The sequence below is a fragment of the Callithrix jacchus genome, chromosome 12 (assembly GCF_049354715.1).
Source record: "Callithrix jacchus isolate 240 chromosome 12, calJac240_pri, whole genome shotgun sequence".
In the NCBI taxonomy this organism is placed as follows: domain Eukaryota; kingdom Metazoa; phylum Chordata; class Mammalia; order Primates; family Cebidae; genus Callithrix; species Callithrix jacchus.
The window spans coordinates 53,830,142-53,857,371 of NC_133513.1; the positions used below are offsets into that span (position 1 = coordinate 53,830,142).

Below are 27,230 nucleotides of genomic sequence, written 5' to 3' on the forward strand. Positions count from 1 at the left end.
GGGGTTTTATATCTCTTATTTCTAATACTAAAATGTCATCTCCATTTTTTCTTACTTTGATCTGCTAGGTTCACCTTTTTCTTAAACATCTGTTGGTATTGTTGATAAAGTACATTGTACATTGTTTCTATTTTATTAAGTCCTTTCATATATCATTAGATTTGCTTGGTTTTTTAATTAGGATATACGAAAACAAAGTTCATTTAATTTATCTTCTAGTCCTTGTTTTATAGTTTATGTTTCTAAGAAGGAAAAGTCCTTTAATTAGACTTTTGGCTACATCCCACAGTTTCTAATGTACTGCAGTATTATCACTTCCATTTGCTTTTAAAGAATACTGTATCTTATTCCCTCATAAACACAAGACTTCATTTATTTCTAATTCTGTAGTGTATAGTACTTTTTCTTTCCTCTTTTACTTTTCTTTTTGGAAAGAAGGGGAAAGGAAGCCTTCCTTTTTGAATCGAATTTCTAATTTAACTTAGTTATGATCAGTTAATTTGAACAAAGCATGTTACACTTTTCCTTATGAGACAATTAGTGGATATAAGCCAACTTGTGACTGTTTCATACAGGTTTTTAAAGAGTATCATTCTATTTTCTACATAACAAAATGAAAGTATGGTAAAAACTTCCATTCATTTAGCTGTCATTTTCCATAGGAGAGGTGCTAAAGTCTTCATGATGGTGACTTTCTTAGTTTTTTTTTTTAATGATATTTTGAGAAGTTTCTGCTTTATTAATTTCAAAGCCATGTTGTTGGATGCATTAAGATTCATGATTGTTTTAGATTCCCATTATATCTTCTTAGTTAGGCAAAATAACCCTCTTTGTCATTTCAGTAATCATCTTGAGTCTTATTTTGTCTAATATTAGCATTGTTCTTCCTGGATTTTGTGTTAGCAAGTATCCAGTATTTCTGTCCTTTAATTCCTAACTTTTCAAGCTTTCTATGTCATTTTATTAGATGAACCTCTTGCAAAAGTGTTTTGTTTTACATATCCTTTTTTAACCAAATATTGGAATGCTCTGTCTTTTAATTTAGTCCATTCTCATTTATGACTTTTACATTTGTACCAATTCTTGTCATCTTGTTTTTCTGATCCACTCACTCATACTTACTGTTCTGGCTCAGAGAGAGCTCTGTTGATTGATGCCTAAACTAAGGATGGAGAGAATTATACAGACAATATGATCCGTGTCTGTACCCACTGAGGAAGCCTAAATTATTGTCTGTTATGAGGACCCCAGTACCTTTCTCTGTGCTTAGAGAACTCCTGAAGTTTATTCTATATCCCTTCATTTATTATTTATTTATGAGACTGTGTCTCACTATGCTGCCCAGGCTGGAGTACAATGGCTATCACAGGCTCAGTCACTCCACACTACAGTCTCGAACTGCTGGAATCAAGCAGTCCTACCTCAGGCATATCTGAGCCTATAGGTACATGCCCATCTTTTTGGGTCTTGGTCCTACATTTTGAAACTCTGTTGGATTTATTTTGTGCTGTGATTAACCTCTTCAATCCTACCCTTTATCTATCTTGCAGAAAATCTATAGTTTCTGATCAAAAACAGTACTCCTTCTTTCTTTTCCAGTTAGTTATTCATTTGGGAGTTGTTTTTTCTTTCTATAAGGAGAAGGGTAATAGCATTTCTATTATTTCTTCTGCCTTGAAATAGCTTCCTGTCTTAGTCACAGTAAATGGTGTTAAAATAATCTATCAGGAAGCCATTAGGCTGAGATGATTCCAGCACTTTGGATTCCTACATAAGCAAACCAAAACCCAAGTCAATGTAAGCAGTAAAATGAAACTTAAGCTTAACCAACAAGAAACCACCAATTAACCTCTCACTGGGACTTTCCACTTTAACCAATCAAACAATTTCTTTGTCTTGGCTTCTACAAACACCTTATAAAAAATATCCCCTCACAACCCCTTGATGGAACCCTGAACCATGTGCCGTCTAGTGCCACCCAATTCGTGAATCACCATCTGCTCAAATAAGTTCTTCAAAATTTTAATGTTCCTGAGTTTAACATTTAAAATGGGCTACAAGTTCTAGCCCCTGGTATGTTCTGGCTTCATCTACCACTCTCCCCCTAAATTACTCACCCCAACCACACTGGCCTCTTGGTGGTACTTCATGTATGCCAGGAGCACACTCTCACCACAGGACATTGCATTTGCTCCTTCCTCAGCCTGGACCACTTTTCTCTCAGACACTGTCAGAGCTCCACGCCTCACCTCCCCAGGTCTTTACTCCAGCATCATCTCAGTGGTGATTTCTCTGGCTAGTAGATCTCAGATTACCAACACACACTCCCTCACGCCCTTGCCTGCTTTTGTTTTCATCTTAATACTGAGATGCTATGTGGTGCTTTTATTTTTATCTTACTTACAGATCCTCTCTCCTTCTATTCTAGTTGTAGATCCTCTCTCTGACTAGAACATAAGCTCTTTGGAGGCAGAAATGTTTGCCTCCTTTATGCACAGCTCTATCTCTAATGCTTTGAACAGGCTTGACACATAGAACATGCTCCATAGATATCTCTTGAATGAATTAATAAATTTCTAGAAGTGTGGAAGAAGAAAAGGAGGCTGTGGAATATGTTTGGTCTGCTATCATAGTTCCCTTTGTGCTTTAGAATCATGCAGACATGCCAACATTCACTGCCCTGTCTAACCTGTCTCTGGAGAAGTTTCATTATGATTTGAATATTATACAAAATAAAAGTTCCAAAGAGATTCCAAGGAGGCAGATTAAAAAAAAAAAAAAGGAGAAATTAGACATAACAAGGAAAGCTCTCTCTTGAGAAAAGAAATTTGTGGAGGAGAATGGTTGTACGGGTTTCCTTAATCAAAAACAAAAAAGGGACTGCATCTCATCCTCTTTGACTCTCCTTGATTTAGGATAAACTGATGAGGTATAGCAAGATAAATAAAGGAATAAAGAGCTAATCCACAAGGGAGAAGACTGCTTTATTGCTCTCACACAGATGTCTGTCCTAACAACACAGGATATTTTTTTTTCCTTTGGGGGAGGGTGGGAATGGAGTTGGGGGAGCAGCAATTTAAATTGGGACCTCTGGGCAGTCTGTGTTTGGGAATTAGCATTGCATTACTTCCCTGGCTCCCCACCCCCTCTTGTCATTTAGTTGAGAAACATTTGCCCTGGAACAGCACACAGAGTTTGCATTAGCATCCCTGAGGACAGAACTTTGACCCCACAGACTAAGGAAGCTACAAATGGAAAATTCCAAGTTGCTGTACTCTTTTATTTTCATGCTAATGCTTCTGCAGAGAGTATTTAAGAAAACAGATGCACAAGAATAATAAAGAGCTGAGGACTAAGAACTCCTCTGGCAACACTGAAACTGTGCTCCATCCAGCATGATCTTATATCTCCCTGTGCTTGCACAAGTCCAGAGGGGTCAAGGTGAAACCCTGATTTCATTTTATGAAAAAGCTGAACCAGCATTGACCTAGAGAACCCAGGATCACATCTAGTCAGGATTTGAAAATTGTTTAAGTTTCATTTCACTTTATTCAGGCTACTTCAAAGACAGATGAGCATGTCCTTCAGTAAAAGGCCTTGGGTAATGGTGATTTCTCTATTTATCTCCCTTGCCAATCCACACCTGAGTTCAAAAAAAAAAATACTGATCCTTCTGTAAATCAAAAATAAAATTCTAAGGCTCCCTCAACTATCTTAATAGACTCCCTCCTGTTAGCTAGGGCACTCCAAAGTTAACCTAAAAAACGGATTCAGGTCATGGTGGAAAGCAGGGGGTGGGTCGGACATGCCCCATTATGCCCTCCACCCTTTTGGAATTCAGGAAAAGTCAACCAGCATTTAACATCAACATAGACCTGAAGCCTGATAAGAAATATTCACAATCCATGCTCTCTGAAGCTTGCTACCTGTAGGCTCCATCTGCTTGATAGTACCTTGGTTTCCACAACCTCTTCAGTAACCCAGATATTCCTTTCTATTGATAATAAGCCTTTCAACCAATTACTAATTGGAAAAATTTTAAATCTACCTGTAACCTGGAATCCCCACCTCCTGCCCCACTTCAAGTTGTCTGCCTTTCTGAACCAAACCAACGTATATCTTAAATGTATCTGATTGATGTTTCATGTCTTCCTAAAACATATAAAAACATGCCATGCCCAGACCACCGTGGGCACGTGTCATTAGGACCTCCTGAGACTGGGTCACAGGTGCATCCTTAATCTTGGCAAAATAAACTTTCTAGATTTATTCTGAGAGTTGTCTCAGATACCTGTGGGTTCATACCTTCCTTGGATCAAACCTAAATGGTGCTCACTGTATTTTCAGTCCCTGGCCACTTCCCTTGAATTCTGTGCAACAAGAAAAACTCACTTTGTCCTCTTTGGTATAAATGATGTCATCTTCGGTATAAATCCTCATGTGGGAGACATATGAGAGCACTATACTCTGCAAAGCCAGATCATCTTAACATTTTATCCTAATTTGCAAACAATAGTTAAATTTTACTTCACCCTAGCTATGTCTTGCAGAGCAGAAGCTAATCAGAAACATAGAATAACCATATCCAACTCTTGCTTTACATTTATCAACCCCCTACTTTCACCTAGATTATGACCAGAACTCCATGACTCTCTCTAAATTCTCTTTCACACTTGGAACTCACCCAGGGAAAGTTCCCGTCAACTCAGTTCTCACCTTCATCCAAGCCACCTCACAATCTTCGTTTCCTCACAGATCCCTCCCTTCTCTGCACTCTTCCATCTAGCTTGGCCTCTGCTTTCTATGCGTAGGACCTTGTCTCCAATTAGACTGTAGGACTCCTGAAGGCAGAGCCCACAGCTTCTTTTGCATCTCCTACATGCCCCAGTACAGGGTTCTACATGTTAGGGGCTCTCATGAAAACCACGTTGAGGGACTGATTGAAGAAACAGAAACAGGCCCCTGCGGTGACCTGAAACATATGGAATTCTGAGCAAGGGAAATGAAAAGCCCAAAAAGCCCAATACCACACCCTTTATAAAGTACACACATTGCAACAAATCCAAGGTTATTGGAAAAGTAACAGCCCTCTCCCCAGACCAGCCCCAACCAAAAAATTTCATTAGAATGGATAAAGAAACTGCAGTAAATATTAATGGCTGGAGGAGGAAGCTAGAGGACAGCAGGCGGAGCTGAGCAGGTGTTCACCTCCCTCAATTTCAGTCCATTCGTAGCCAACAACGTCATCGTTTGGCCTTCTTGAGCTCACCGACAGGCCATTTTTCATGATTTTACCATTTCTGGCCAAATGCAAACTTTTTAATTAAATGTACCACATGATTCCAGATGTTTGTTTATTTGTTCCAAAAAAGGTTGTAAAATCACCACATGAGGAAAAACCTGGGGCAGGGGTAAAGTTTTCTACAAGAGACAGGGAAATAAAAAGAGTCAGAAGAACTGGGACTGGGACGTTAATACTGGGTGGAGCTCAGGGCAGAACAATTTAGACCAAAAGAATTGGCTTCAACTCACTCTCCTTCCAGAAGCCCAAGATCCAGAAATAAAACACCCTGGACACTTAACAGTTTTGAAGAGAATGAAGCTCTCATCTTTAAGCCAAAGACTAGAATGAGAACAAATGCTTGTGGCTGCTCTGCCTGCTTTCTGTATATTTGTTCCTGCTGCCACAAGCTCCACTACATTAACTCCACCGCTCTTCCATCTAACAGGCCAGATTAGAGTTCATGCATGAATGGTAGGAGAGAATCTTGCGACAGGGATGTACCGAGAAAGGGGCAACAGGCAGAGACCATAGCCTCCCACACACCATGCTGGCTTCCTTACAGCTTTCTGGTCCTCTCTTTCTCTCTACCGTGAAATATAATCAGCATTCGGTCTATTGTGTTTGCAACAGACTGTTTCTCATATTCCTTCCTTTATTCTCTGTACCTCCAGCCAGCGAGCCACTCCAGGCCTTGATCATCGAATGCTGGATTATTTCAACATTATCCTGGGCCCTGTGTTTTAGTTTCAAAAGCCAACATCAGAAATATTCTGAATAACACGCAGAGGAAAAACACTGACTGTCCATTTTCTCTGATGCTTGAGCCCTCGTGACCAAAACCATCAGCAACCTCAAACAGCAACTCCATAGTGGCCATAAGGATCCCTGTGCATGGCCCCAACTCCTGCTCTACTGGCAGTATCTATCCTGGCCCCAGCTGTCTTCCCCATCTGTTACCAGTTTGTTTTCTCAATTACCTTTGCTAGAAACCTACTCTAGGTTTCACAGTCTACAGACTAGGCATCACAGTCTACAGACACAGAACCTGGTTGTCTGGAAATCTAAGGCTTCTAAGACTTGAAACGATCTCCCTCCAATCCCATTCCACCATGGCCTCCTTGAGCCCATGCTGTCTCCTTTCCAGTTACCGCTGCATACTGCTTGCAGATTAATAATCCTACAGCATGGTTTTAAATCAAATATAAACCCTTCTGTCTGTCCAAGGTCTGCCCTAATATGGACCTGTCCTCTATAAAGAACCTTATTTCTGACCTTTTCAAAACAGGATCCCTTTTTCTTGTCAGTTCTACCTGTTCTTGCCCTTGTGCTTTACCTTTACCCATTTATCATTCTGGAATACTCTTCTTTTGCCCTCCACTTAACACGTTCTTAAAAGCTCAAAGCCAGCATCCTCCAAAGGGCCACGCCTGAAGAGTCTCACCTATATTGCATCCTATCTTTTCTAAACATGGATAGCACTTGCAGCTTTTACCAACTAATAAAGCTCTTACTTATGTAATATCTTGCTTGGTTGGTATTACTTCATTTTTGGGATCTTCTCAATCAAAACACAAATTCCTGGAAGATAGAGACAATATTCTCTATTTCTAAATTCTCCACAAATCCTAACAATACACTTGGTACACAGTATGTACTAAATAAAGACATGTTGGAGAGATTCTTGAATGACTGCGCTCACAGCAAACTTTGTCTTACTGACCATGTCATACTTCTTTCTCATAAAAAGGAGGAAGAAATAGCTCAGGACTCTAAAGCATAAGCACATTTAGAAACTTCTACCCTGTACATTCTAGGTTTCCATTTTTAAAAATAAAGGGAGCATGGTTTTACTATCATTTTTTATTGGGACTGTCTGTTGGGGGAAGAGTTGTCTTTCTGACCTCTCATTTTACAGAAGTAGGGTTTGCTGCTATTTGAGAGGCAGGGGAAAAGTGAAATCCATTTTTCCCTCCTTACTTTGCTTCTGAGAGAGAAAATCCAGATTCGTAGCCCTTCTGTGTCTACGAGTATACCACAATTCTGCCCAGAGAATAGAAATAAAGCAATCTCAGAGACTACAAATGAAAAATCATCCTTGGAGAAAAGGGAGAGGAAATGGACCCCTATGGATTTTAAATCCTTAAATGAGGTTGCTTAAAGTTCCTGGCTAAACTCCATGCCAGTCTTGGTAATAGTCTAACAGATTCATCCATCTTCAGATTCCACTTGGCTTGCTCTTCCATCACTGCCACCCTCCCAGACAGCGAGTGCACACATGCACATCTATCTATATATACGCGGAAGTTTTAATCTACACTACCCTCCATTCCAATCCACCCAGCCCGGCTCCGTACAGAGTGAAGCTATTGACCCTGCAAAGTAGCAGGGAGATGAATTTGATGACCCAGATCAGAGTTTTTAAACCATTCCAGCAAGGTCTAGAATCAGAGGCAAGTACAATTTATTCAGCACTTAGTAAAGTCCTTTTACTTTGGAACAGAGTGCACACACTGAAAATAGACTCCCACTGCCACGCAGATAAAATAAACCTGTCAACCACTACTGTCAAATCACGTCACCTCGATTAAATAAAGGAAACTTTAGCATCTCTCAGCATCTGAGAATTCCACCAAGATTATAAGCCCATAAAAGCATTATGAAGGATAGAAAATTAAGTAATGAGTTCTGTTGAAAATGTCATCAAAGGAAATCATTTTACATAATTAGCAAACGCTAATAATAGTTCTGCACAAGGAACCAACACTCTTCCCCCCCAGAGTCAGGGCACAGTGGTGGCAAGAAGTCTAAAAGACACAAGCCAAGGCTGTGCTCTTATTTGACAGGACCCCTGGACAAAAACATGTCCTTGTCTTTGCGGAGGTTTTTTTACCTTTTCTTTTCTCTCTTTCTCTCTCCTTTTGCTCCTTTTCAATACATTATCCATGGGGGAAATTTGGATCTGTCATGCTTCTATGATCCTTCAATGATTCAGTGACAATTTTTTGAGAAACTATTTGATGCTTAGCTCTCTTGAAAGACTAGTCAAAATATTCTGGAAGGCAGAAGGCAATATATAAGCAGGCTTCCTTAGTCATGAGGTCTGACCTTAGGTGAGACCTCCCTTGCAAAGTTGCCAGAACCATAAGGTTGTTCATCCCATATTTTTGTTTGTTAGAGATGAGTCTCATTCGGTCGCCCAGGCTAGAGAGCAATGGCACGATCTCAGCTCACTGCAACCTCCACTTCCTGTCTGATTCTCCTATATCAGTCTCCCAAGTAACTGGGATTACAGCTGCCTGCCACCGCACCCAGCTAATTTTTGTATTTTTAGTATAGACGGGGTTTTGTCATGTTGGCCAGGCTGGTCTCAAACTCCTGACCTCAAGTGATCCACCTGCCTCAGCCTACCAAAGTGCTGGGCTTACAGGCGTGAACTACCGCACCCAGCCCCATCCCATCTTGTTAAAAGGTCAATGAGAACCAAGAGGCAGTAGGAAAAAGATTCCTTGATACTGAGCCATTAGGTTGCCCTAAATAAATGCATTTCTTGAGTCTTTGCTATTGTTTTCTGTAGATTTTGTTTATAATGACCAGACCTACTTAGCTTTCACATTCCCTGTGGTTGACACAGTAAGATAGTAGAAATCTAAAAATGAAAAACTAGAAGTTGGCTAAAAGAGACATACTCCTCTTACAGGGCTCAGAACATAATACCCCAAATTGTGGCACCTTGGCGTTGAGTGATTTGAAACAAGACACTGGAAGGGCCTGAGAGGCAAGGTCTCTCTGGCCTTCTCTTACCCCCTGCCCCAACCCTCTGTCTCTCCCGTGAAGTCAGTTATAGAAATCAGAATTCCTCTTCTCTAAGTCAGGTCATTGAAACTAGAATCCTGTCCCCTAAAGCCAGCCATAAAACCTAGAAAGGTCACACTCTCTCTTCTCCTTTGAAGACCCTCATTCTGGAGGGCTCTTCCATCAGTCACTTCAATTGATCCAGAGGGTTCTGTTCCATAACCAGAAGTTACTATTCTATAACCAGAAGGAACAGATCCAGAAGGTTCTGTTCTATAACCAGCATTATAAAATAATTCCATCGGTTACTTCAATTGATCCAGAGGGTTTTATTCTATAAGCAGAAGAAGGAATGCTACATAGAAAGACCAAGAAGAATGTGAACAGACAGGCCCTTGCTGGGTTTCTCCTCAATCTATTACCATTAGATTATACCCTTTGTCTAATCCTATTTCTACAAAACTGTCCATTCTTCATCAACATAAGCATAAAAACAGTTTTCCCTGGGTCTTTCAGCCTTCATTTCTGAAGGCACCCCATCTCAGAAAACTTTAATTTCTTATCCTTTTCTCTTGTTAACCTCTCTTTTGTTATAGGCCATGACCCTTATAATGGATGAGGAAAGGTATCTCATCATTCTGCACCTGCATCTCCAAATCCTATAAGCCGAAAACAAATTGTGAGCAATAGTTTAATCATCAAGTAACTTCCCTTTGAACCTTCCTAAAAGTATTACGCTTGTTGGCTAGAAGATTTCCTGGCCAACATCTCCCCATCCCAGACATCTTTGCCTACACTGCTACCTCTTCACATACAGACATTTAAATTTCCTTTTATTCACTTTTGCTTTGGCTGATTTAATGAGTTGAAGCAAAACACTCTGTATTTATGGCTTCTGTGGAAATGTATTTTATGATATCTCAGGCTAAAAATGTTTTAAATAATAAAGAAAAACCCACAGTTTTGCTTTCCATTTTTTTTCTTTTTTGGATGGCACACATTGAGCTGCTTCATGGAGATATACAGAAAAATCAATCGCTAAGCATAAAATGCAGCTCACATTAAGGAAACTGCAAACGATAACTAATTATGATAAGTTGCTGTATAAATTACTTTGTGACAGTCCCAGCAATCAATTTCAAACACAAATAGACCAAGCCCTTGTTGGAGAGGAAGATGAGTACCTAACAACTGTGTCAATAAAATTAACGACACGATTGCCAACAATAGTCAAAGTAGAGAGGTTATCGTCTCTAAGCAAGTTTCACAGCAAATTTCTTCTTTCTTCCTTTTATACATTTCAAGACCAATGTTTAATACGGCAAGCTAACTATGGCACATCTTCAAGACTATAGTATAAGCATCAGGAAATAAATAATTCAGGGACATTCACTAGGCTTGCAATTATCTTGCAAAATGTGTATGCAGACAAGTTGAAATGGGATCCTCCACGTGATAGCGACTGGCAAGGCAGGGTTATGGTAGATGTGGAGGATTATCTGTTTTAACATTGCCACCATTGCTTTCTTCTAAGGTTTTCTCTGTTGATCAGAGGGAGAACTAAAAACTGTACAGCCCAGAATCCCCTTCCGTGAATCAGCCTAGGTTAGAGTTGGCCACAGAGAAGTGCTGCAGTATGATTGGCTCCTAGGGAGGAGGAGGAGCAGGGTAATGCATGGATAACCGCAATGACTGAAACAGTCTCCAGGTAAGCGTGAGAATCCCCGCACAGGTGCTTCAGATAGAGAAAGTCAGTGAAGGACACCCAGGTATTCCTGTGATCTACAGAACTTTCCAGCAAGCTCCTGAGATACACCAGCTCAGAGCTGAGGTTGAGATTCTGGGCGGTGGCACAACCTCTAATTTATTCCAGTAAAACTCTTCATAATTGGAACACACTGAGTGCCTTCTGTTTTCCCTGTCTGAATCCAGACTGACAGGGAGCATTCTCCCTTTTCGTTTTCAAACTTTCTCTGCTCCTGATTTTATTGTTCTGTAATTTAAAAATAAAGAATGGCAGGGAGGGAGTAATACAATTCTTTTGACAGAAGCAGACAAGTAGGATGCTGTAGCTCCTGGCAGCCTTAGCACAGGCTTTGGAAACTCGTCCCACTGACGAACATTTCTGGGCCATGTCTCTCCCTCTACTTGTTCTCCTCTTCCTTCCAGCTCAAGGCCACAGTTAGGTCTACCTACACTTGCTTCATACACACGGATGAAGGATGAAGGTCAGGGGTGACTTGGGAATTAGGGCACAGGGCTTTGATTTTGTTTCTCTTGCCTGTTGTTGAGTTGCTCTATAGTCCCCAGCAATTCTTGATGTCTCCCTCTGTGTAATGGGAATAATATTTGCCCTCCTCACTTTACAGGGTTGTCCTGAAGATGATATAATTTACATTCTAAATAGAAATGTTTTCCCCAAAAGACACAATGTCCTCTACAGATGCGAATTCTTCTTCTAACAGCTACCAGATGAAGAATGGCAATATCTGGCATGCTGAGGCATGTCCTGTACTCGTACATATTTAAAGAGACATTTCTCCAACAAATATTTTAGTGCTTCTCATAACATGACCACCACCAAGGACACAATACATAGATTGCCACTAGGGAACAAATGAGATTACTGACACATTCCACGTCCTCCTCATTCCAAAGATATGGTGCAACCCAGGACAGTGTTCTCAGAGAGAATTCAAGTGGACCATTCTAAATCCATGTGTGTACCACAATCCATATCTTACTGAGAGTCTGACCCCTTCCTTGAGAGTTTCTGTTCTAGTAAAATAATTCCATCAGTTATTTCAATTGATCCTATTCCCTTCCTTACCATCAAACCACCAGTGCTTGAAACATTAAAATAATCAACTATTTAGAAGTTAGGCTTTGTGACTAAATGCTCTCTGGCAATGAAACAACACATATGACATCCATCCCTGATGGTCTGGGTTTATGAAAGGAACAGAATTGAGTTCTGAGGTCCACACAGCTAGACCTTTCCCTTTAGTGTGTCCACCCCCAAAGGAAGCAGGGTCTTCTTTTTCGCCTGCAATCAAGTTACCTTGCAGAGGTAAGTTACTCACCCTTCCCCTGGGTTTTTTATTACTCAGCGTTTACTGAAAAATATATATGGAGCTTCATTTAGGTGGGAGGTCCTGTGCCGGGCATTGCAGATAAAGTGGTGAACATATGTAATCTCAACCACTCTTCACAACAGCTTATGGCCTATCTAGGAAGATAGTCCCTGAATGGGGAACAATGGCCTAATACAACAGTGTAGGGGGATCAGAGAAGTTTCCTTTGGAGTTATGATATTTAAGCTGATACCTGAAGAATAGAGTCAGTGATGTCAAAAAGAAGATGAGGCTGGGCATGGTGGCTCATACCTGTAATCCCAGCACTTTGGGAAGCAGAGGCAGACAGATCACAAGGTCAAGAGATCGAGACCATCCTGGCCAACATGGTGAAACCCCCGTCTCTACTAAAAAAAATTACAAAAATTAGCTGGGCATGGTGGTGCACACCTGTAGTCCCAGCTACTTGGGAGGCTGAGGCAGGAGAATCACTTGAACCCAGAAGGCAGAGGTTGCAGTGAGGCAAGATTGCACCATTGCCCTCCCATCTGAATGACAGGAGAAGACTGTCTCAAAAAAGAAAAACAAAAAGATGATGAACTGGACTTACTGCTGCCTCTCAGGGAGTATTCACTTGTGAGGAGTTTAAGGCACACATAACCTGACCTCTATCACACAAAGCAGAATATGAACAACTGCTCTAAGAGATAGAAACAAATATCATTAATACCTATAGAAAGAAGAAAATCAACCTAACTCAGGTCAGTAAAAGCTTCATGCAGGAATAAAGTACTGCATGTTACTAATTCCTGTGATGTGCAGATTATCTACAAGTTACAGATGGAGAAATTTAGTCCTAGGTCTCCTGATCAGTATTCTAAGCCCAGACCTTCTTTGCATTTGAATCTACAGTTTCTAGGACACGAATCTTGGGCCTATCATACTCGACATTGGAAGTTACATAAAAGGACAAGTAAAGGGAAAATGGCATGTCCAGAAAAATAGCAATTTGCACATGAACTACTGCCCGCCAGTTTTTGTAGTTGTTGGTGCGGAAGGAAAAGAGATTGGGAACTGGATGAATAAAAAATTATTTGCAAATAGAACTTCCAGTGAGGATTTTATAGACAAAAGTTTCACACATCATGGAGGATTTCCGTTGGGAAAGAGTTGAGGTGATTTGTCCTTACACCGTGAAAGGCCCTCTTGTGCATAAATGTTTGCAAGTTGTTGGCATGAAGGTATTAACAAACGACAAATCGTTTCATGATTTATATGATCAGAAACTTGAAATAATTACCTTAAATATTTTTTAAAAAATGAGATAGTCTTAAGTGGTTTCGTGTTAGTGCCAAAAAATAATGGCTTTCCCATTTGGAGAAAGCCAAGCTGGTTCAAGCCAAATTGGTTTATGCCAAGCTCAAATATATGAGGCTCACCTTTCTCCTATGTACATCAGTCCAACAATAATCCAGCTTTGATGAACTTCTTTGGTCCTCTTTATTGGTCTCCTTATGGCCCTCAGCCCAAAGAACATCATTTTATGATGTGGACTTGCTTTTCTCAACCAACCACGTCAGCACTGATTGGGCAACCAATGCGTCAAATATGTAGGAATTTTCTTCAGTAAAACTGAGACATCTGTTGTTGGCTCCCTTTAAATAATGTTTTTACATTTCTCTCATTGATGTTAGGCCCTGATGTCATCCAATAGCACTTATGTGAACTCTAACTATTTTAGGCATTTTTCCATATTCCAAATGTTATTCCAAATACCTTAAAACTATATTGCTTTAAAAAATCTGTTAAAAATGACAGATAATATTTGCTCTATTCCTAATAATTATCATTTATCTGATCTTATCTCCCCATTTTGAAAGCTCAATTTCATGTCCAGATAAACTTTACAAGTGGCTGTGATGTTTCTGAGACTTTGGTTTCTATGAAACTTATTCAATAGACTACAAAGTAAAATTACCCTTATTCAAATACAAGAAACCCCTATTAAAATACAAATAAATAAACACATGAGGATATGATGCTCATTTAAGGGTTAATTTGTTGCTCCATCTAGATGTGGTGTTATTTTAGGGAAATTCCCCAAAAACGGTCTCCAAAGGGAAATATGCTCAAGACCTTCAAAAGGACATTCAGTGAAAAAGACCTGTTCATGCCCCTAAAACATAGCAGGTTGGCAGCTGCTTATTTCCCTGACTTTGAGCAAAATTGATTTTTTCGCAAAATTAACTAAGGCATATTTAAATGTAGAAAAGTTCTATTGATGCCCAGACACCAAACAGGCAACACAGGTCCAAGCCACAGACACCGAAAATCCTGCAGTACTCTCTTGTTCTTTTCCTGCCGATTACAAGTATCCCATTTGCCCAGAGCCCAGATGGTGACTCGGAGGGTCAGATTCACTGCTTTCTGAGCATCTCCACAGCCTGTTCTTCCACCTGCACATCCTGCAGTGCTGCTGGGATAGTCCCTGTTCAGTTTCCCCTTTACATGTGTAAGTGGAATTTCCTTCTTGGGGAAACAATATTTCAACAGCCAGCTTAGGGATAAGACATTTTCAAGTGATATTTCATGTCAGTGTACCGTCTGCTTTTGAAGCTGAAGACTCTAGAGACAGCAGCAGACATTCAAGGCTTTGGAAAAACTGAGTAAACCAAATTCATGTTTTGAGAACAAGAGAATTCAGCAAAAACTGCACATGGATTCTCTCAATGTTGCCAGGGAAATTGGAATTCCTTTTAGTTATAATGTAGAGTTCACTCATTTTGAAATTACATATGTCAATTGTTATATTCTCAAACAATGATACTTTTATAAATATTAGTGAGTTTCCCTATTTCTCCCCATCACTAATACTAAAGTGAATATCTCCTTGGTAATTTCAAAGTAATCTCTTTAAAGAAAAAAAAATTATAAAATTATATTATACCGTAGATTTATTTGCCTCCCGGGTAGAATGCCACTAAATTCTGTTTAATACGGGTTAAAATCACTATGTGTGACAGGTATGGTTTTCTCATCACGGACTTAAAAATCACTGTGTTCTTTCTAAAGTGCCGAGGCAGCAGTAATGAGCCAGAGCTCTGCACAGCCAAGTGTCCCTCCCTGCATCCACTGAGAGCAATAAAAAGCTGAGTTCCAACCTCGGTGACTGGTGAGTTCCCTGGAAGCAGAAGGCAAGGGCGTGTAGTGGCGCTCAGGGGAGCTGGCAAAGTCCTCACTGGAAACCTGTGTGACAAAAGCAAAGTCAACATGAAGCAATACCAAATATCAAAACCCTCATTTACCAGACCTGTCTCCTTGGGATCTGAGCTTGAAGAAATTATTATCTGCCAAGATACTTCTTAGGAAGCAAGAATTGTCTTTGTTGAGATAATATTCTGGTAAGTGTTGGGTAAGATCCAAAGCTTTGAAGGGCCTCAGTACATGTGGAATAGCTCTGAGGAAAGAGGGAAGTTTGTTTATGTGCTGAAATGAAAGGAGAAGGAGGAAGAAAAAGAGAGAGGTGGAAGGCAGGAAAAGTTAGAGACCTAGATTTCTACCAGGCCTTCACCCAGTTATTCCCACAAAGTAAACACTGGATATGGGCAGATTTCTATGTTAACTAGTGAAGAGGCTAAGCTCTGCCCCCAGGATAAATGGGGAAAACCAGGGCTGACCTCTATGAGCCCAGTGGCATGAAAGACTGGGCAGGATGAAGTCAGCACAGGAAAGGATATAAATTGTCTCGCCATATGCAATGGGGATTCTGGCTCAGTGTAGCAACAGCAATGAGAAATACGTCTGAAATTTGGGATGGTTTGGGATGGTGGTTTGGGATGTAGTGGTTATCAACAAATTTGTCACTCCAAGGCCTAAAAGAAAATCATTTAAGATACATTTAAGATGATACTTTTTCACTGTCTGCAGACCACGCTTTAACTATAGAACTGTGTCTGAGATGGCACAGGCTGCTAAAACTCACTCTTCAGAACCCAACATGCTTGTGAGTTAAGCTAGAAGGAAGTATTTCAGCTTGAGGTCAGCTATCACTCAGAACCAATGGCCAGCATGCCACACTCACGGTGTGTTTGCTAGTAGCAAGAAGCAACTCTTAACTAACATTTCCAAATCAAATGCAGCTTTTTTTTAAATATCCCAACAAGAACATCTGCTAGGATCAAAATCTAAAGCTTACAATCTTTCCAAGCTTCATGAAAAAGTAAATTTCATTAATGATATATTTTTCTTTCCGGAATAGGAAATACATTCTATGGGATATATTTGCCCTCCTAAAAGTAGGCCTTTTCTCCAAAGAGATTACCTATATTACAGGAATCAAACTAAGTAGGAGATTAGACCTACTTGCTAGAAAAACCCTTTAAATTTCATTTCTGACATTTGCGACGTCTGACTAAGCGGCTTTCAGTGGAGACTTAACAGCAAGAGGGCGACTGGAGCAAAATCAGAAGCTCCGTCCCTAGGTAGAAAGAGTTTTCAGGTAGCACTGCTTCACTCCAGCTCTGAGGCAAATATATGGTGTTTAAATTTGGATCCAAGGCTACTGGGTCCAGAAAAATAAAAGCTTAGCCATCAAGAAAAACATGTTTTGAAGTAGGTAAGACTTTTCTACTTTTTAGCATATTGCAAGAATGTGGAGTCCAAAATTAGATTTAAAAAATCAAATACTATAGTCACCAAGTGTCTCTCTATTGGGTAGTCAAGGTCTCCTGTAATTTCTATATAATGAATGAAACATGACGACAGTGTCCTAAATATGGCATCTATTTAATGCTTGAGGCAGGACACATGGGGTGAGGGTTACAGGGGTCATCATCCCTAGATGTAGCATACTTCCTCCATAGGAGGCCATAGTTGTCAATATGTCTGCTCCAACTCGTTGCAAAAAAAAAAAAAAAATCAATATGCGTTTTAGTTTGTTGTGTTGTGATATTTCTTAGAACTTTTAATCTCGATTTGGGCTGTTGACAATTTGATAACAGCTTTTTCCTACAATTACTGGAACAAATCCTACCTTTCATGAAACACCTCTGACTGTGCTACACATTAGAATCCTGTAGCCAAGCGTAAAAGAGATGTTTGGTTGTGTTTTGTATTGCAGGTAGAGCGAAAATGGTGTGGCTTCTGTTGTTTTGCAGTCTTCATTCTATGACCAGCACTTAATTACTTTCCTGCTCAGTGTCCATTGATAAACTCACATCATGAAAAATAATCCAAGAAACCATGATTTTGCAAACTATGCCTTTTGATGGGACTTCTTTGGCTGGATGTCTAGGAAAACAACTACAAACCAGGGTTCCAACTACCAGTTCTCTGATGTGGCTTTTCTCAAAATCAAGTCCATGTGATTCTGTCAAGAGTGATGTTCACACTGGTTCTCTGAACCTTAGGATTAGAAGCATGATTCAGAAAGACACAATTATCATATGAAATAAGTGGACAAGAAAATGTCTTAAATTTGTACTCTATGTGCCAAAGAATAAAGAACTCACCTTGAAACTGGGGCGGTTTACCTACTGTATATTGAGTATGCAGTAATGGGAAATGTAAATAATATTTTCTTTTACCTGGATTAAAAGATACGCCTAACATGAAAAAAAGCAAATTTGAGTAAATCTGAATCTTCAGGGCTATAAATACTCTCCAATTTTGAATCCTTGGCAAATTTGTTGTTGTTGTTGTTGAGACAGAATCTCACTCTGTGCCCAGGCTGGAGTGCAGAGGCACAATCTCAACTCACTGCAACCTCTGCCTCCCAGTTCAAGCAATTCTCATGCCTCAACCTCCCAAGTAGCTGGGATTTACAGGCACGTGCCATCATGTCCAGTTAATTTTTGCATTTTTAGTAGAAATGGGGTTTTACCACGTTGCCAAGGCTGGTCTCAAACTCCCAGTCGCAGGTGATCCACCTGCCTCAGCCTCCAAAAGTGTTGGGATTACGAGCATGAGCAACTGCACCTGGCCCTTGCTATCTTTTCTAAATGCCTATGGCAAAGAATTAGAGTTTTACATTTTAATTTTTAAATTCTCCTGTTAGGAAATATTTGCACATCTACAATAAATAATTAGTATCCAAAATAAAAAAGAATGTCTTTAAATCAATAGAAAATATAATAGAAAAACAGACAAAGGAAATGTCTGGAAATTCAAAGATGAGAAAACCTGAACGGTCAATAAACATAAGAGAAGTTGCTGAAATTTCCTAGGACGAACGGCAATAGGAATTAAAACAAGGAATGATTTTCCCACTCATCATACTGAAAAACTTTTAAGTCTTACAATAGCAAGAACTAGTGAGAACAAAGGAAAAGGATGTTATCGTCTCATTCCTTGCTAGTGGGAATGTACATTGGTTCAACTACTTTGAATCATCATTTAGCAATATCTAATAAAACTGAAAATTGGTGCAGCAATTTCATTTAAAATATGTAACTCTAGGGAAAATCTCACACAGGTCTGCAAGTTGTGACATAAAACTGTTTATTGCAGCATTATTTATAACAGAAGAAATTGGAATTAACTCAAATGTCTATCGATGAGGAAAATAAAATGTTGTATATCAATAAGATAGAATAATATTCAGTATTTAAGAGAAACAAACCTGATTTCTGTATCTCAATTCAAATAGGTTTAAAAATGTAACACAGAGTGAAAATGCAAGTCGCAAAATGATAAACGTAATATTTATGGAAATATAAAGTTTACTGAACTCATGTATGTATAAAAACATCTAAAGATTATTAAAAATATACACTAAATTCATTAAAACAGTTGCTTCAGCCAGAGGGCAGTATAGTAGGTCTGGGGCTGGTGGGATATGGGGAGAAAAGAACTTCAGCTTTATATATGATGTTCTTCCTTTCATTTAAAGAAGACTTAAAACAAACATCAAAATATTAGCAACCACAGATTCTGGATGATCTCTGCATGTGTTCATTACTTTTTAAACTTTTCTACATTTTTGAAACTTCTCAGACCTAAGCTTGAATTTTTTTTTAAACACCAAAAGGCCCTATTTCTTTTCTAATCCATGCAGTCCTATGTTGACATGAACCCATAATGAGAGCAAATTTCCTCTAACAATTCTCTAGTACTTGTACAACATGGATTAATGCCATTTCCGATTGGCTTTTTGCGATGAACTATCCCATTTGTTTCTTCTAGAGCTACTGAGAGTGAGCTCTAGAATAGATAAAAGCAGATGATGGTAAATATATATCCCCTGCCCCCAAGTCTTGAAATAGTCATTCTGGCCTTACAAGTCCTTCTGCTGAAGATACATCAAAGCATTCTGAAGGTTACTTGATTCTTCTCCTGCTCACAATCAAAGAGTCACTGATAATTTTTAAAACCCACATCAATAAAGGTAATAGCCACTAATATACTGCACTCTGCAATTTCCATAATGGAAGGAAGGAAGGTGGAACTTTGGCAACCTCCTTGGAAAAGATTCAAGACACGCACAGTGAATTCTGCAACAGACTTGCAAAGCGAGAGTTTCACTTGGTGATTACAGAAACTGATAAATGTGTAAAATTCAAGCCCCTTTCCAATGGGTGCATTCAATGAAAAACTGCAGTCCGGTGGATATTTCTGAATGTCACGGATGCACTGAAAGAACATGATACAGACCACAGGAGGAGAGATTTGGCAGACTTCGAAACAAGAAGGGGGCAGCTACAAAGTTGTTTAATAGCCATAAATCTCCCACTATTTTTCACAAAATACCATCTAAGACCACAGCTCCACAACTCATTCCCCATCACTCAGCTCAAGTGGAGCGCTCTGGCATGCTCATTCACCCTTAAATCATACACCACAGAAAGTGATCCCAGGCCTGGGAAATATGTCAGCCTCTTTCAAGCAAAAGCAATCTTCACTTTTCATCACAATTCATTCCCTGAAACCATGGAATAAAGCTGACTCTTCTAAAAACATTTATTTTCTCTCATAAAAAAAAGCATCACTCATTTAGTTATCAAATATTTAATAACCACCTACTATATGCCAGGCCCTTTGCTGAGAATACCAAGAAAAATAAAAAGAGAACATTGGTTGCATTCCTGGCTTATAAAAAAAATCACACTATGATTAATACTGGTTATGAAGAACCACCAACTCAGCATGCCCCTCACAATCCCATATTCTGCATCATCACAGAATGTTGTCTACGACCTTGATTATGACATCTAAGCACCTGTAACAGTAGTTACATACTTACTCAGTTCTCATTCATGCTAACAGGGAGCTTTGGGGATTAACTTTATTAAAATTTCTGAAATTAATTATATGATTAACCCTGTGCCCAACATACTTCCAGAAATACAGGAGGAAGTCAATGCATGATGACTGAATGAGCAAAACATTTTAAAGTCAAAGATAAAACTACATACCACGATTGTAATTCAACATGAAAGTGTGGGCCAAATTGCCAGAATCAGAAAGTAAAGACATCTTCTGAAGGATTAAGTTAGAGAAACTAAAGAACCAGCTAGAAGGCTGAAGCTTCCCAGTCCCCTAGCAGATTAAGGTACCATGCCTTTTGGTAAAGCTAGAAAGCTAGAGAGAAGGTGTCACTGACACACAGATTAAGTCTGAATAACAGGTTTGAAAGCAGGAACAGCCATATCCTGTCTAGAGCCGGCAGCCAAGAAAACGGGAGGAAACAAAACACAAAGTAGGGATGAGGGTGAGTCTGGAACTAAGAGACCAAGAAAAGATCCCAATGGAGAAAAGGTCAGAGTTTGGGCTAATGCTGAGGATGAAGCTGAGTGAGAGAGGTGAAGGGTAATTCAAGTGAGAAGCTGGTCATAGCGGAAGCAGGTGAGGAGAAGAGGACTGGGTCAAAAGCCTCTCTGGAATAGGAAAGCATTCTGAAGGCAATGGCCTGGAGCTTCCCATTTGTTTCTATCTGATCTACAGGGGACCCAGTTCTGCCAGGGCCTACTGTGGCATCTGGCCCAGAGTAGTGGTTCACAAATATTTATGAAAGGCAGGGAAGGGAAAGCAAAAGGCGGGAGGGAGGAGGAAAACTAGGAAAGGAAAAAAGAAAGGAAGGGCTGTGGCTTGGGCATTTTGTGGGCTGTTACATAACTAATCCACTCACAGAGTGTAAGTGTTGTTAAAAATCTTACAAATCATTTGGAGCAGTAGTTCCAAAATATTTTTAGCAGACACTTATATAACAGAAGAAAAAACCATCTAAATATTGGACATTATGGAAAAGATCATAATTTTTTGTGATAACCTAATATAACTCTAAGTACAAAGGAGAAAAATATGCAAAGATATTACATAATATTAAGTGAACACAGTAAACATTAAAACAGTATATAGGTTGTGGTTTTTAACAATATAAAATTTGGAATAGATAGAAGTTACTAAGTAAAGATCAAAGGATTTTGGGGCCGGGCACAGTGACTCATGCCTGTAATCCCAGCACTTTGGGAGACCAAGGCGGGCAGATCACCTGAGGTCAGGAGTTTGAGAACCACCTAATATGGTGCAACCTCATCTCTACTAAAAATACAAAAATTTTATTTGTGGGCACCTGGCTCATTTTTGTATTTTAGCAATCCCAGCTACTCAGAAGGCTAAGACAGGAGAATTGCTTGAACCTGGGAGGCAGAGGTTGGAGTGAGCCAAGATCATACCATTGCACTCCAGCCTGGGTGACTGACAGAGACTTCATCTCAAAAATAAATTTTTGCTAGCAATGTGATCAAGGACGCTTGGAGTTGTAAACTTTATTTAACATGCCATTACTTCTTATAATTTATAATATTTACAAATTAAAACACTACTCATATACAATGGCTGATATGAAATAATGCCTAGTCCCTCAGATATTTTTCAATCTGTCCTATCAGAGATTGAGGAGAAATGGAAAAAGAGAAGGGAGGAAAAATTGGAGTTGAGGAAAAAGAAGATCGAAAAGAAAGGAAGCAAAGTGTGCGACAGGATTTAATATTTCTTGACTATATGGTAAATGCTAATGCTGATCCAATGTATGAGATATGTCCTATATTCCTCTCATTTGAAAAATGAAAAAACTGAGACTTAGAAAAGATCAGTAATATGTCCAAGACTGTCCAGTTCTAAACTCCAGAGTAAGATCAGAAACCAAGTCAGCCTGACTCCTAAAGCCCAGACTGTTTCCCTAGCCCCACGCTCTTCTCCTGGCCATTACTCTATTCTCCCATGCTTCGATGTCTACTGGGCACTTGTCCCTTTCGGAGAACTGTAAACTTTAAGATTTTAGAGGCCAATCCTAATTTGGCAGTGAATGCCTTACAGCATCGAACAAAGCAGCTTCTCAAAGTATTGAGAAAGGATTATCAGATGAAAAGAAATTTACTAACAGCATTAGTAAATTTACTAATTTTACTAATAGGTAATTGTAATAAGGGGAGAACATCCTATCTGTAAATAAACAATTTTCTTTATCGAAAGAAGTATGATGGAGCACAAATAGTTTGCTAATTAATTCTTGCTGAGGATTTCATTTGTGTCCTGTGTTCAAACACAGGACACAAATCAGACATAATCATAATCAGAAAGTAATGTGTTATAACCTCCACATAATGTGGATGTGTGTACATTTCTTGAGAATTATATGCAGGCATTTTATAAGCATTGTTTCATTTAACCCTCTTAATAGCCTTATAATGCAAGTGTCACCGGATCCTTAGGGTGTCACTTTTCCAGTCAGAACCCTCTGTGGCTGGTGGCACCTTCGCCTCAGTTTCGCTCAGGCTCGCTGGGCTCCTTCCACCTACTTGGCCCAGCAGGATGCACTCAGCTGGCACTACCGGCCCAGATCCCACATCCGCCAAGGGTGAGCCAGGCATGGAGTGGTGAGTGGGGTGTGAGCAAGCGAGTGAGGGGTTCGGCCCCACCCATAGCCAGGTGTGCTGGCTGTGGTGGGGCAGGCAGCTCCAAGTGCCAGTACAGGCACCGGCTCCAAGTGGGGCTGCAGCTGGACAGGGTGTACTGCAAGTGGCTTCCACTGTGGGCACCAGGGAATGCTGTGGTGCCTGGAAGCTTGGAGACTCCAGCAACCACAGAGCCCTAAAGAGAGCGACACAGGTCCGAGAGCCCCTAGGTCTGTGCTTGCTGAACGGCCGCAGCTCTTCTCTCCTTATCGTCACCTGCAATGTGGCATGTGGGGAGGCGTGTTTCAACTCTGCGTTATAGCTCTTTTAGTCCCACCATTTGGCGGATCCTGAGTTCTTGTCCCACATCCAGAAGAATGAGGCACGTGGACAATGAGCATGAACAATGCAGAGGAGCTTCACTGAGCAACAGAACAGCTCTCCGAAGACCCAAAGTGGGTAGCTCCTTTCTGCAGGCAGGTCATAGAGTTTGGTGGGTGTTTATGCGCTCAAAAGGGGGGAATTGAATGGGGATTGGTTCATGGGCGCCATAGGCAGGCCGGAAAAAGCACCATAAATTCTCACTCCAGGCATACTCTCCACCTGAAACTGGCAGCCGATCCCGGGGGCTTCAGGCCATCCCTGGCTTGAAGGTGGGGTTTCACTGAGAACCCACCCCTATCCACCCAGGAAGTCTGCCTTCTGCCATCAACATGCCCTCCACATTGCCCAGGCTGTTCATGTCGAGGAGCACCTGCAGGCCTACATGGAGCTGCCTTCAGCACCCCGTGGGCTGCCTCCTATGCTCATTGGCACCCAAAGTCTAGAAGGGGCCAAGGCAGCAGGGGGGCTCGCGTGTCAGCGCCGCCCTGAGTGTATGCAAACCCAGCTGGGTCACGATAGCACCCAGAGTTGGCCACAACTTTGCTCTGCACTGGCCCGGGCACCAGGAGCAGGAGACAGCACTTCCGAGCCCGCAGGGAGCAGGGGCTTCCCAGGCTCCTGAGAATACAGGGATGCCAGGGTCCAGCGCAAAGCTGGGAGGCTGCAGCTGCATCCAGGAGTGTGGGCTCCCACCCCGCCAACTGGGTAGGGGGTGGGGCTCTTGTCTGTTCTCAGCTCCTCCCAACCCTGCCTAGGCTTATTTAGTGCACATACAAAGTTAGGTAATATATTGGTAGTGGGATATGAATCAATTCATGTTAACATGCAACATGTTCTTTGGCCAGCTAAGTAAATAAAACTATCAGCTTATTTAATAATCCATGAAAGAATTAGCTGTGCAATGTAGACAAATTAGTATTTCAGATCTCTTTGGCCTTTTGGATTCAAATAACCAGTGGTGTCCTAGTGTGAACCTGTACTGGCTTACAAGAACTAATTATTAAGGTTTTGGGGACTTCGGTCAGTTGTTAAACACAGGTATTATTTAAAATTACACATATTTAAAATGGAGTAAATTACCTTAAAAGCAAAGGTAATAGTTAACCTGACTCCCCACTTCTTAATTGTTTTACAAAATTTTACCGTTATTTATGCTCTGGAAATCGAGTCTACTGTATTTATATGATAAAAACACTATATAATGATGTGCGATTACTTTCCAGCTTTTCGGTGATGGGACTTTGTAGCTGGACTTTGACCACTGCGGGAGTATTTGCAGCAGAAACTGGCAAATGCTCCAAGTTAGGGTTCAATTTATTGGGATGCTGATTTGCTAAACTTAAAGTCATAGAGAAAACGTTAACGTTGCAGATAGAACCTAAAAAGATGTTGTGTGACCAGGCACGATGGCTCACAACTGTAATCCTAGCAGTTTGGGAGGCCAAGGCGGACAGATCACTTGAGTCCAGGAGTTGGAGTCTGACCATGGGCAACAGCGCAAATTTCCATCTCTTAAAAAATGACAAATAAATGATGTGTTGTAGCCTAACGGTAGCAAAATATTAATTTGTGCTCCATACTTCTTGGGCTAAATAGAATTGCTTACTTATAGACAGGATGTTCTGCCTTTACAAAAGTTACGCATGCTATTAGTATTTTCCTTCTCATTTAATCATCTTTTCTTAATTCTTTGGGAAGCTGCTTTGTTGGGTGTTGCAAGGCACTGTCAATAGCACAAAAAATTGAAAAAGTGTTCTTCCAATATTCAAAAAGTATCATCCAGTTCAGCAAAGTAGTTGCCTATGTCATTAACAAATGAGTGAGTAAAGTTCTGACATACTCCTGAAGATAAAGAAATATCAACCAGCATTCCAGTTGGAACTATACTCGTTCATCAATTGCAGCCACAGATACAAGATACAAGAGTTTGGCTAAAATCATTGAAATTATCTGTGACAAGTGATTGTATGGGATTTTTTTTATAAAGAGTGTTCTGTATTCAATTTTTATTTTTAATTGTGTTCTATACAATGTTTATATAACAAATGCAATAAATTATATATATGTGTGTACACACACACACACTATTTTCCCCAGAGACTTGGCTGTTAGACTTACCTATATACCACTATATAGAGCACTTTTCAAGTAGCTTCTAAGGTATGTTTCAGCCTATGGAGAAAAGGGCTATTTTATAGTCTAGGAATGGAAAGAACAATAAGGAAAAAAACCTAAGTTTCAAGGATTCTGTTCTTGACTTATTCACAATTTGTATACTGTTTTCCTCTCTGTTTTCTGTGCTTTGATGCTGTATTGACAAGATTTAGAGCCAGGCTCCGTCTTGGGCAATTCATTTAAACTCTTTAAGTCACATTTTGAGTAAAAGTGATAATGGTAATAATAGTCAATCATGATAATGAGAGTTAAAATTGCTAACACTTATTGGTGCTTACTTTGTGTCTGGAACTGTGTTAAACACTTTCCACATATTCATTTCTTCAAACTTCACAAGTTTCATGAAGGAGTTACACTCTGTTTTACAGATGAGGAAGCTGAGGACCAGAGAAATTAAGTCCCTTGACCAAGCTCTCACTTAGGTTCTTAAGTAACTACTACTTGGCAGAGCTGGGACACAAACCCAGGCAGCTTGCCTCCAGTTGCCACTGTCTTGACAATTACAAGCTGACTCCCTTCACAATAAAGGTTAATGTTAAATACAGTCAGAGACAACCATATTAGCTACTGTTCACAGATGTTAGCTAGTATTTATTCTTACTTCACTCCTATTTCGTTTAATATTTTATCTCTTCAACTAGACTAAGTTTCTTGAGAGGTAAGGCTAATGCTGTATGGCTTTTTCTACCCTTCAGAGTAGCCATGACAGAGATATGCCCATACTTCATAATTAAAAATTCATTATATGAATTAACTTTGCTTCTCACTTGTCAAGCAGAAAAGCACTACTGAGATTCCTTCTGGTGTGAGCCTTAGCCTCATTGTAATCCAAATTCACCCAACAATTCATTACATTATTGCAATGGTCTCATCTAAATATGGTCTCATCTAACCCAGATGAGAATGCTACACATGGCATATCTCAACTGGGTTTGTAGGACTGTCTTAGAAATAATATTATGTCATGTAGTCCTAAAGGCTTGATATTTTTGGCTTAAAAGAAGAAATTGCCTCATGTGTCTCTTTTCCTCTCATGGAGGTTTTTGTTTGTTTGTTTTTGTTTTTTAAATTTCAGGGGCTATATAGGTCAAGTCCTGTCATTGGAACCAAAGTAGTTTTCCAAAATGAAGTGAAGCCAGCTCTGTCAAGCTAGGCCAGATCTGCTGTCAGTGCTTTTCCCAAATACATCAGACCCTCTGCTTGTAAAAATAAATTGATACCAATGCAAGAAATTTATTAGGAGATGACAGCCCAGTTCATAATGGAAATATGGAGAAAACATCATCCTTCAAAACTGACAGTTTATCCATCATTCCTCAGATTCCTGAGATATAAGCAGACACTGTCACATACAATCCGCTGAGGACACATCTTGGATTTCCTTATGACAGGAAACTCTGAAATCATCCAGAAGTAGGGAAGGACTTGCACTGCCCTTAATGTGTTCAGCCATAAATTTTTAGCATTAGCCAGAGAAACATGTGGCCACAGAAATGAATGATGGGGGAAATCAGGAGGCCTGGGATTCCCAAAGGCCTCTTCTTTTCTCTTGGGGATGATGAACTAGGGATAGGGGTCAGAGAGGGTTACTGCTCCACGGTGAGGGAGATCAACACCCTGTTATGTGTA

At 40.1% G+C, this 27,230-nt stretch overlaps 1 protein-coding gene across 5 annotated transcripts in view; it reads right to left on the minus strand.

Moving 5' to 3' along the window:
* Positions 1 to 27,230, minus strand: part of LRMDA (leucine rich melanocyte differentiation associated) — a 1,126,962-nt gene that overhangs the window by 220,241 nt on the left and 879,491 nt on the right. For 4 of the 5 annotated variants that reach the window (XM_054242286.2, XM_054242285.2, XM_054242287.2 and 1 more), the window contains one exon: positions 15,312 to 15,396. The exons of the other annotated variant lie outside the window; for it this stretch is intronic. In XM_054242286.2, coding sequence (XP_054098261.1) covers positions 15,312 to 15,396 — 85 coding nt within the window. The remainder of the gene's footprint in view (positions 1 to 15,311; positions 15,397 to 27,230) is intronic. 5 annotated transcript variants of the gene reach the window in all.